This window comes from Dromaius novaehollandiae, chromosome 18 (assembly GCF_036370855.1).
Source record: "Dromaius novaehollandiae isolate bDroNov1 chromosome 18, bDroNov1.hap1, whole genome shotgun sequence".
Classification (NCBI taxonomy): domain Eukaryota; kingdom Metazoa; phylum Chordata; class Aves; order Casuariiformes; family Dromaiidae; genus Dromaius; species Dromaius novaehollandiae.
The window spans coordinates 12133931-12144523 of record NC_088115.1 but is presented as its reverse complement, the minus strand read 5'-3'; the positions used below and the strand labels follow the sequence as shown (position 1 = coordinate 12144523).

The window sequence follows — 10593 nt, the reverse complement described above, 5'->3', positions numbered from 1 at the left end:
AGTCCAACTTTGTAAGATGGCTGTTTCTGATAGCAATGAAACATTTTTATAAGCTGCCACGTCTGCTGAAGTGCTCTAAAGTTGTGTTAGTGTGTTGCCTGGTTCATTCAGCTTTGCAGGATGCCGTTATGCTATTGCTTTTCTGAAAGGGGCCACCCTTAGGGCATTGATCATGATGGTCATAGAAACGGTCTTCCAGTATTGCTCGTGCTTTGGTTTGCCAAACTGCATGGGATTATATATTAATCTATGAAAGGCTCAGAAGCATTTACTTAACAAGTTGAGTAAAGACTGACCATCAGTATTAATAAGCTGCTTCAAGGCTAAATTCAGATCTGGCAGTAGCGTCGGTCGGAGCCTCCTTCCATTGCTGACTGACGCATTGAGCGCAGGGAAGGCTCAGGCTGGGCTCGTCCCTCTCGTTCACGAAAAACCTAGCAATTATTCAAGCACATAGCCCGTTTACAGCTCCTGCCTGCCAAACAGCTATGGAGCCTTGCATACACAAGCTGTGTGATTTTTGGTCTTTCGGGACCAAGTTTTGAGTTGAACGTGGTGGGTGCTCAGCTGTGTCTTGCGTAGCTCTAAGGTCCTTGTACATGGCATGAAGAATCATGAGTTTAGCTGCTGTGAAGGGCGTAATCGGAATTTGATTTGACAGCATGTGTCGGAGTAAGTTCAATCCTGGCTGTCAGTGGGTGAGCGTCGTTCAACGCAGCACTTCTCTATATTTTTGTTTCCCTTTCTGCTAGCAAAATGAGACTTCAAAGTTAGCAGAGAAGATACTTCATTTTAATCCAGTTCAAATGAATCCTCAACATTTAGCAAAAGATTGTATGATCCAGAATCCTGGAGTCACTGGAAAGGTCTGTACAATGGAAATACCAATAATTAGCCCAAACAGGGAGAAACAGAAACTACTTTGAGCGAGCGTGGTGGGTTTCTCCGAAGCAGCCCTTCCCCGTTGCCTCATTTTCCTCTTCTACAGCTCACAGAGATGTAGTGAGAAATTTAATAATTCTCTGTGGTAAATTTAATAATTCTGTGGTAAATTTAATAATTTCCCGTGGTAAAATTAATAATTCCGTGGTAAATTTAATAATTCTCTGCCCCTTCCGTTTGCGTGACCGGGCACAGTTTGACGCGGCAGCGCCGCTCTCCGCGTACCCGGGCTGCGGCCGGGAGCCGTTACGGGCCGCCTCGCGCCAGCCTCAAAAGCGCCGGGGCGGCAGCGGGCGCCCTCGCGGAGGCAGCGCGGCGCGAGCGTTCAGCGCCGCTTCCCGCGCGCTGCGGCGCCTGCGCGCCCTCAGCACCGCCCGGGGCGGGGCGGGGCGGGAGCCGCTGTGGAGGTGGGTCGGGCTCCGGGGGGCCGGGCGCGGCTCGCGGGAGGCGGCTGGCGGCGCTGTGAGGCGGCGGCGGGCCCGTCCCGTCCCCCCGCTGCCCCCCGGGCGGAGGTTGTGCCTCGAAGCGGCCCGCCCTTGTGGTGAGGGACGCGGCGGGTAACGGGGTTTGCCTGCCTCCCCCTCGGGGGACCCTCGGCCCCGCGGGGTGCTGCCGGCTGGGCGCCTCCCGCCTCGGGGCTCCGGCGGGTCTGGTGCCCGGCTCCGTCCTTGGCCTGCCGGCCGCCGCGGGGCAGCGGCGTCGCGCCCGTTGGTCCTCTCCCTCGGCCCCTGCTTCCCCTTCCATTGCCCGTCTTCGTTCCCACCTTTGTGTCCCGAGCTGACGTAACCCGGGTCAGTTTTGCCGCTTCTTTTGCCATTCAGGGCAGCAGCGAGATGACTGCTGTGACCCAAAAGTCTGCTTTCTGTTTTTTTTTTAATTACTATTTTTTGGCCGCTGCTTGACATGACTGATGGCAGCAGCGTGAGCCAGCCCTCGGCAGATTCACTTTCCGAAATGGAAAGCTGTCTGGTTTAAAAACCTCTGACTCATCAAGGGAACAAACAATTCGATCACGTGCGAGGGCTCAGAAACGCCCAAATGCTGAAGGACCCGGGTGAGTCTGGGGAGGCCTCGGCGGGAGGCGCGACTGGGTCCTTCCAAACTGTCTCGTAGGTGATGGCTGCCGCCGTGGGGTACGCGCGCCTCGAGGAGGAGCAGCTCCCCGGCCAAGGGGGCACTGCGACCTGGAAGCCCAGGAAAGGTAAGCCTAAAATACTCGGGCAAGCAAAGAGGAAGCGAGTGATGAAGTTCATGCTCAAGGAAAGCTACTTAAAACTCTTTGGTTATGCATGAGAAATGGCTCGAGTTATGGTTTCTGTTTAGATATGGATTCCTAGGTACAAGAGTATTTAATCAATACTACAGAAAGTCCTGTCTGGGTAGACCAGAGCTGTGGCTTTTCAAAGTAACTCACTTAAGAAATACTAAGGGTTGAATGTGGTGAAATAGGGCTGCTGGGTCCCATGCGCAGTTTAAGGAGTTAAGTTCCAGCAGGAATCTGTGGGAGATCCTGCTTTGGGCGAGTGTTGGGATGCAGGCCCGTGTCTGATGGTCCCAAGCAGCTGAAACCTGAAGCGCTACGGTAGTGGTAGCAGGCCATAGGGTAGGCTTTGAATGAAATTGCATCTCTTAAGATTAGTTTTGTAGCCACAAGGTGCTGTCCTTTCATATACCAGGAAAAGTCATTGCATGTGAAGCATTTCATTGTTCCTGTTTAATTCCTGAGGCTCTCTGTTGGCTCTTGCTGTTATTTTTAGAATGTTTACCGAAGAATATTCCAAATATTGCTGATAGCGAGGCTCAAGAAAGTGAATTCTCTGATATATCTCACTATGAAAAAGATGTTAGTGGATCTTCAGTTGAATCTGCTCACTTCTGCTCTGATCTGGAAGACTGGGATGGTGAAGCATCCAGTGTGCCTGGGGCTGCAGTTTTTCCTGAGCTTCAAACTGCTGCTGAGTATGAGGTGGAGGATTGGGATAAAGAGCTGGAAGATTCTGAATTTAATCCTTATGGTAAGTACAAACTTACTTCGTTTGAGTTTTGGCTAGTACATGGTTGGAGGCAGATGCTTTGCAGGTGAATGGGTTTAAATAACTCCATGTTTTATTTTGGGAAGTGTGTAGGTTTTTTTTAAAAGGTTTACCTCATGAATTTGTATTGCATAATTTTATTTTCTTGTAAAATACAAGATTTAAAGGCAGTATTGTCTAGTTTACATGCAACTCCTTTTTTGCTTGAGCAATTGAATTCTTAAGGAGTGGGATGGTAAAAGGAAGGCTGTTTGTGTATGGAGTTTCTCTGGAGAGGCTAGGACTCTGTAGTGAATCTTTGTTATTCTGAAGCAGAAGAGACAGTTTCAGGGACTGCAGGAATGTAACATCTTTTGTGTAAAAAAGAAAACAAAAAAAAAACCAAAAAGAAAACCCAAAACCAAAAAAAGTCCTCCTTCACTCCAGAAAAATTCATCCAGATTATACAACTGTAATGTCCCTCTAGACATGGAGATCTTTGGAGGTGAATGGTACAAGTACTCAGTCTCTGTCCAGTGTGGTTTGTTGTTGTTGCTGTTGGATGTTTGTTTTTAAGCTTAATTCTGCAAATATTTGTGCATGTAACTGACTACATTCTCATCAGTCCCACGGACAAAGGTGGTAATGGCAGTTTCACCACCATCTTTACAATAGTATTAGTCCTTCTGCTCTTAAAAAGTTTAATAATGACTCTTGCTTTGAACTGAGTCTCTAAACCTTCTATTTGTCAGGCTGTATATTAGGATAAAACAAATGGACCGTGTTTAGCCAATAGTGAATGATAACCTGCTGAGTTTTTGTGGACGTAGAATGGTATCATTTCCCCTTTTCTCACTAGAATGCATCTCTTGGAATTAACACAAACAGCTCCTTGCGTAGGAAATATCAATTCTCAGTTTATTATCATTCTGCAGATGGCTGTAGTATTCGAGTTCCACAGGTTGGCAGTAGAAGGATCTGGGAAAGCTTTTGTGGTCTTCCTATAGAATCATTCTAATTTTAAAGTGAAAATACAGTGCTGACTTTTCATGCTGGGTAATCTGAGAAAAATGCTGTTTCCTTTTTGGTTGCTGTTTCCGTTCTGGATGTTTCCTTCCTTTTTGGGATATCCTTTTCATCCTTGTCATCTGCTCAAATTTATGTAATGTTTTAAAATTGCTAGTTTTGATTGAAACTATCACAAGTTTTCTTCTTTTCCTGTGTTTAATTAGTTCATCCTTCCTTACAGCTTATTCTCTTCAAGCCCTCATGAGTTTAGTGGGAGGAAGTTCTGATTACTGGGTTCAGGTGCTTATGAAGGATCCTGATTATGGTTATCTTAGTTGTTAACTGCTGCAAATCAAAAAAGTGCTTGGTCAGTCCTATTTTTTTATTTTATTTTTTATTTTTAATTGCTTTTGAGAATGCTTGCTCTGATGGCTTGTTCTGCAGTGCTATTGTAAAAATGGCAAGGTGCTATATTGTGTTGGGTCCTCTGCTGCCCCATAATCTGGGCTTTTCATTTGCTTAGTCTCCTCTGTATCAGCTGGCTAGAAATCTTTTGCTTCTCTAAAAGGACTTTGCCTTATTTTTGTGCTAGGTTTGTTAAATAACCAGTTTATTAGACTTCTAATAGGCTAGTTCTAGGCTAGTGGACATGTTGCTTAGAACTAGCATTTACAGGATCTATTCTTCCATTTCCATCTGGTTGACCCTGTCCTTGAAAGGTTTGGGGGCTCCTAATTGGGGATGTGGTTGCGGAGAATAAGTGTTGTGGCTTTGTGAGCCTCTTATACCTGCAGAGAATGTGGAAGAACTGCATGAATCGTAAGAGCTGGTGTTGGATGTTCTGGATCCAGGCATGTGACTGAGCTTTTGGGAAAACTGTTTTAAGCTGTCTCTGTGGCAAGAGCCTTCTTTAAAATGAATCTGTTGCCAAACTCAGCTTTCTGTTTGCTTTGTTTGTAGGGTCATTTCACTAGTGCTGGTAGATCAGATTGAAATTCTTGACTGGAAGATGCTGTAGAACTGCAAAATAACTTGCTACGCTACACCACTAGTTTTCTAAATACCTTCCATGGTTTAAATTTCTTTTTTGATCTTCTTTAGATGCTGGCGATCTCCACTGTGGAAGCTTTCAGGAAAATAATCTTTTGGCCTCATATTCATGGCGAGAGGATTCAGTGTACAACCCAGGGTGTCACCACGCAGCTTGTGTTGCTTTTACATCGCCAATTAGAATGACTGAGACTGGCCAGTTTGATGATGCTGAAGAATGAGGTTGCCCCTGGTCAGAACTAAATTTGGCCTCTGAGTTGGACTGTGTTCTTCACTGAATAAGTCATGTCAAGCGCTTTGGCTTGCTTGCAGAATTGTGTATGAGGTCAGAAGTGCTGCACCATCTCTGAAGTTTTTCTTAGGCTGTTCCTGAGGTGTATGTAAGCTGGCCATGCTTGACCTCTAGGAACCAGAGTGCAGGTGCTGGCTGTAAGGAGTCATTCGTTTCTGGACTGCTCTTTGTGTTATATAGCTCTACATTGTTGCTGATGGACTGCTTGGGAGGAAGTATTTGATTTCTAAACATCAGCTTGATTGCCAAGTGTAGCCAGTTTTATACAGGCTGACACACTGGGATCAGCATGTTAACTTGTAGTTTTCTTTCCTTTCCATTTGATGCTATCAGATTGGTTCAGATAGCTTTAAAAACTCTTCTTCCTTTCAACTCCTGTATTGTAATGCTATGTTGCAGTTTCTCACTCCCTATCTAATTCTGGTGTTTGACAAAATTAGCCATGACGCATACAGAATGAATTGTTTTATTTCTATTTTTTTATGCCTTTCAGTATGAATGAGTTCTAAGCATTTGATACACATTTTGCTCTTACACTTGTGGACATTAATGAGGATTGGATAGTTGGGCCTGCTGTACCTAGTAAGAATGCTGGGTGTTTAAGGCTCTGCCTTCCAGCAGAGCTTTCTGCACATCAGACTTTCTTGTATTTGGGTGTATTGCCCTCCAGTCTTACAGTTGTCTTTATGGCATCCTCATGTGATGTCAGACATGTAATGAGGAAGAAAATATCAGTGCTTATATAGTGTCTTGCAGTATATGATCTCAGCGTGTCCTGCAGAAAGTGTCATGAACCTTAATTCACTGCTGATATTTTTGTTGTGGTGGTGTTTGTGTTTTGATAAGTGAGGAAATGGCAACACAAAATATCTGCAAAATGCCTCTTAAGGGAACAGCTGGAACTAGAACACTATCCCCCTTGCCCTTGCTTTGGAGTTAAAGGAAATGTTCTCAAATGAAGTATGTAAGTGGATTGAGTGGCTGATGGCTTAGGTAATGTTTCATTAATAACTTTTCTTTCAAGAACTTTAAGATGTTGTGTTTTGACACTGTTGATACTGAAGCACAGTAGCCATGTTTGTTTATTCTCAGTCAAGGAGTTAACGTTTAGCATTGGAAGATTATTTGTTTTTTAATCATTCAGTACATGAGACTGAAATAATTTGAAATATTAGTTTGGAAGGAGGAAGTGAATGACACAGTAATATTTCCTTAATCTTTTCCTTGAGAGTAGAGGAGGACAAGAGCTTGGAAGAGTCTTTTCTGGTGCATTGCAGCTTCTGGTTAAATACTAGTCCCTAGCAAACAATCCAAGTAAAGGCTGGAAGCCTAGAGGTGAGGTTGCAGCGAAGACAATTTGTTCTTTTATTCCTGTGTGATGGAGTGCTCTAAGGAGTAATATTTCCATCAGAAGTTACTTCAGCATGCTTCCAGGACACATGCATATACAGCAAAAGCACACTCTAACTTTGTTCTTAGCCTTGCACAGCAGGAAAGTACTAGCTGTGCTCTCTGGCCTAGGAGGTGGGTTTTGTTCTATGCCTGACTGCTGCGTGTTAGAGACAGTTCACTGCTCCTTATGATGAGTGGAGGTCTGCATTTTAGTTAGGAGCTGCATTTGCCTCTGTGGAACAGAAGTAAGAATTGACTGTGCCAGACTCTTCAGGTTTGGATATATAGCAGCGTCTTTCTCTTTCTAGAAAACAGAAATGAAACTCAGAGTGTAACTAGGACTGACCACCAACTGATTAAAGTTGCTGCTCTGCATTTATAAATGCACTATAAATAAATATATATTGAGTACAGATTAGTTTTGAAGTAACAATGTGTACCACTAGATAATAAAAGTTCCTCTGAAAAAGCATTGTTTATTTTCTAAGCCCATTTATTACTTTCAAGGATGGCAGTGCTCAATGCTACCCTGCAGAGGGCAGCAAAAAATTGTCTACTCTGTAAGTGTGCTTTCATTTGGCAATAAACTTCACCAGAAAGTGTCAGATCCCTGGGCTGGATTTCTGACATTACAATAGCTATTTAGATCTGGGTTCTGCACAGCCCTGTTTTTCCCCAGTGAGCCTGATTCATGGCCCTGATTAGTTTCTCCTTTTTTATTTCACCCTCAAATTGTACTTACTGGACTGAAAAATTTCTCCCATGGCTGAGAAAAGAACATCAGTTGACTTTGGGCTTTATATATCTATATATATCTATATCTCTCTCTATATATATATTTTACTATGCTTGAGGGAGACATCCCATAGGATTTAATAAAGATGAAGCTAACAGAATTCTGTAGAAGCAAAGCTTCCTTCTTGAGAATTATGACTTAAAAGGATAACAAAAGAGTCCTTAAAAATGATTAGGTTGATTTCTTCCTGTATGGTTCCAGAATTCCATCAGTCCCACAGTCTCCAAGCCCTTTCTTATGTGCTGCATAAATGGAAGGCTCATCTCAAATCAAATTTGTTTTTTCAGCCTATACTTCTAATTGGAATCAGCCTCGTCTATCTGGACTGTTTTGTTATTTGAGGAGAAATGGTTGTGAATGGCTGCCTTGCCAAGCTGTTTGTGTGTTAAATGACTGTAAACTTAAAAGATCTGCGATTAGTTTTCAGTTTTCCTTTTAGGTTAAAACTGACCACAACCTCCCCGCAGCCGTGTGTGGGTGTGTTTTTTAAGATGTGAGGCTTTCACAACCGAGATGTGTTGCTCTCTTTAGGGATATGTTGGCAAATGTAACTTTGTTCATCTTGGCCCTGCTTGTTAGGGAAGGGGCTTAGTGTAAAGACTGATCTGAATACTATCAAACTTCAGTGGGATTAGAAAACCAGATGCAACCTTCTCAGAATGCTTCTCCCTGGACGGATTTGAAACCAAGCTCATGGTTTCTAATATTTCTGCACTACAGAGTGTTTCAAATTCCATTGGGAATCTTGCACCGAGTCTGTTTTGTGTTGACACAAGCATGTCATTCTAGGCAAGAATATCTTGCAATTAGAAACAACATAAGGTAGCATATGAACCAACAATTCAAGCAAAGAGAATCAACTCTTCATTCTGTTCAAATGAAAGAAGGGAAGAGAGTCCCAGTGCAGGACGAAGACTGTAAATATTCTGTGCATGCAAGAAACACATTGGCAGTATGTAAGTCGGTTTGAAAATGTATGAGAAGTGTTAAAGATTTCTCAGTTGTTTGCATACATCTGTAATGAGATTCCCCCTTCTGTACCTTCAGTATGAAATGCCATTCAAAAGGCAAAAGGCTCTACTGCAGGTTAATGTTTGGGTTTACATTGTGGGGGAGGCTTGGCTTAGAATGGTGTAGTACAGTGACCCAGAAGATGAGCAGAGCGCAAGTCAGAGTGTGCCCTTGCTTTCCTGTTATCTTCTGTTTCATTTCCCCTTTTTACAGATGGAGATAACGATAATAGCCTCTTTGTAAAGCACTTCAAATTCTGTGGACGAGAAGCTTTGTTTAAACAGTGAGGTGTTATTATTAAAGAGTTTTACATTTTCTTTGAACTGACCAGCAAAGAAACTAAAACTTGTTTTGGGTGCATCTGTTGTTTCCTTTGAGACCTACAGGGAATGATTTGCAGGAGGAAATAATTAAAGGAAATGTGTTCATATTTCCTGTTGATAAGGTACAGCATTTAATTCATTCATCAGATTGGGGTACCGGTTTCTTGCTCTTACATGACCACAATATCCAGCCCATTTTAGTGTTTTTTAAAAAAAGACCCTACTGCTTGGCTGTTGTGTTGTCCCTTCTTTAAACTAGTGTGCTTTGGCTCTTAAGCTGAGAAAACGCCTCCACTGAGTGGGACTATGTGAATAATTTCACAGACTGAAGGAAAAATGCTGATGGCAGCAGCCCATCCTGACCATCTGCTGCTTCCGAGGACTCCAATTTAGATCCCATTGTAGCAAGGTCGTTTTGTGAAGCGAGTGGGTAAGCTTCTGCAGGCGCAGGAAGGAAACCTGCGATTCTTGCCCTCTGTGGTCCTGTTATTGCAAACATACATGTCGGAGACTCGCGCGTTGGAGGATCAGATTGTGGTGGAGCTGTTAGTCCTGGCAGTTACCAGCTGTTCCTAGTGGAGTTTCCTAGTGTGGCAAAAGAAACTGTGTAACCCACTATAAAAAGCTGCAAAGCACACAGTCCAAATATTCGGGTTTAGTCATGAAAACAGCTTCCTTCCGGCATTTGGGACAGACCCTCAGCTGGCATAAACTGTTGCAGCTCATTACCCAAGCGGCAGGTCTGTCACATCTGCCCCTGTGCAGTACCGGGTGATACCTCTGAGCTACTGCTCACAGTTAGTGTTTCATTATTGCAGGAGATTTTAGCTCTTGATGTAATGGACTCTCTTTACAGTCATTGTAGCTCTGTTGACCTTCATGGAGCAAAAAAACCCACAAATGTGGCTCAGTGCCTGTATTTGTTTCTTTGGAGGTTGTTTTTTTTCCTCTTTGAGGATAGCTAATTTCAGGATGTGTAGCCAAATTCAGCCTAGGAAAGTTGATCTCTGTATAGTTTAGCAAGTCTTGATTCTTCGGCCTGAATTCAACCATTTTTGATCTGCCTACAGCTTCCGTATTTAGACCTGTAAAATCTTTTAATTACATGGTGCATGAATTTAAGACTGATTAGGTTGCACATATTCATTTGTGAAACTGGGGGCTCAATTGGCTGATTTATTTCCCTCAAGAGGAAATGCCAGTTAATTCTGCTCAGTCCTTTTTTAGCTATTGGTGCTTACTAATATTTAAATTGAGCAATACGTTTTATGGGAGACCTAGAGTACCACAGAACTTTGAGTTCTCACTATGCTGCTTTATAATTTTAATCAGTGTCAGTAATATGAGCTCTTGTTCTGACACTAAACGAGTTATTTAGTAGTTCTATCTCTGCCTCTGGAACTACTTCAGAGCCCTTACATTCTCACCAAGGAATTGTTCTTTCAGTTACTTAACACATGCTGGGAAATATATTGTCTTTTTTGACGATTCGATCACAGCAGAAGTAATATTTCATCTGTGTTTTTTGTCCAGACGCCTCCTTACTGGGTTGTAAATAAATGGGCAGTGTTATAATGTAGAGCTGGCTGCAGTTGGCTGGGAATTGTGTAACTCCGTCTGCTGCTCTGTATCTTACATGCTCAAATGCTTCTGGGAAAGTAAATAGGAGTGAGACAGTGATTAAGCAGGACCTGTACTCCGCAGCAGAGAGTGACACCTCCTTCTGTGCAACTGGAGTAATAACAGGGAAAAGTATTTTAGCTGAGC

The 10593-nt window shown here is 43.2% G+C and overlaps 1 protein-coding gene across 4 annotated transcripts in view; it reads left to right on the top strand.

The window, feature by feature from the left end:
• Nucleotides 1-1329: 1329 nt before the first annotated feature.
• The window catches only part of COPRS (coordinator of PRMT5 and differentiation stimulator), a 126281-nt gene continuing 117017 nt past the window's right edge, over nt 1330-10593 (top strand). The window contains exons 1-3 of one of the 4 annotated variants that reach the window (XM_064522690.1): nt 1330-1483; nt 2056-2143; nt 2700-2957. In XM_064522690.1, the coding sequence (XP_064378760.1) occupies nt 2059-2143; nt 2700-2957 (343 nt within the window). In that variant the 5' untranslated portion in view covers nt 1330-1483; nt 2056-2058. The other 3 variants (XM_026099084.2, XR_003259009.2, XM_064522691.1) reach the window with 3 other exon arrangements.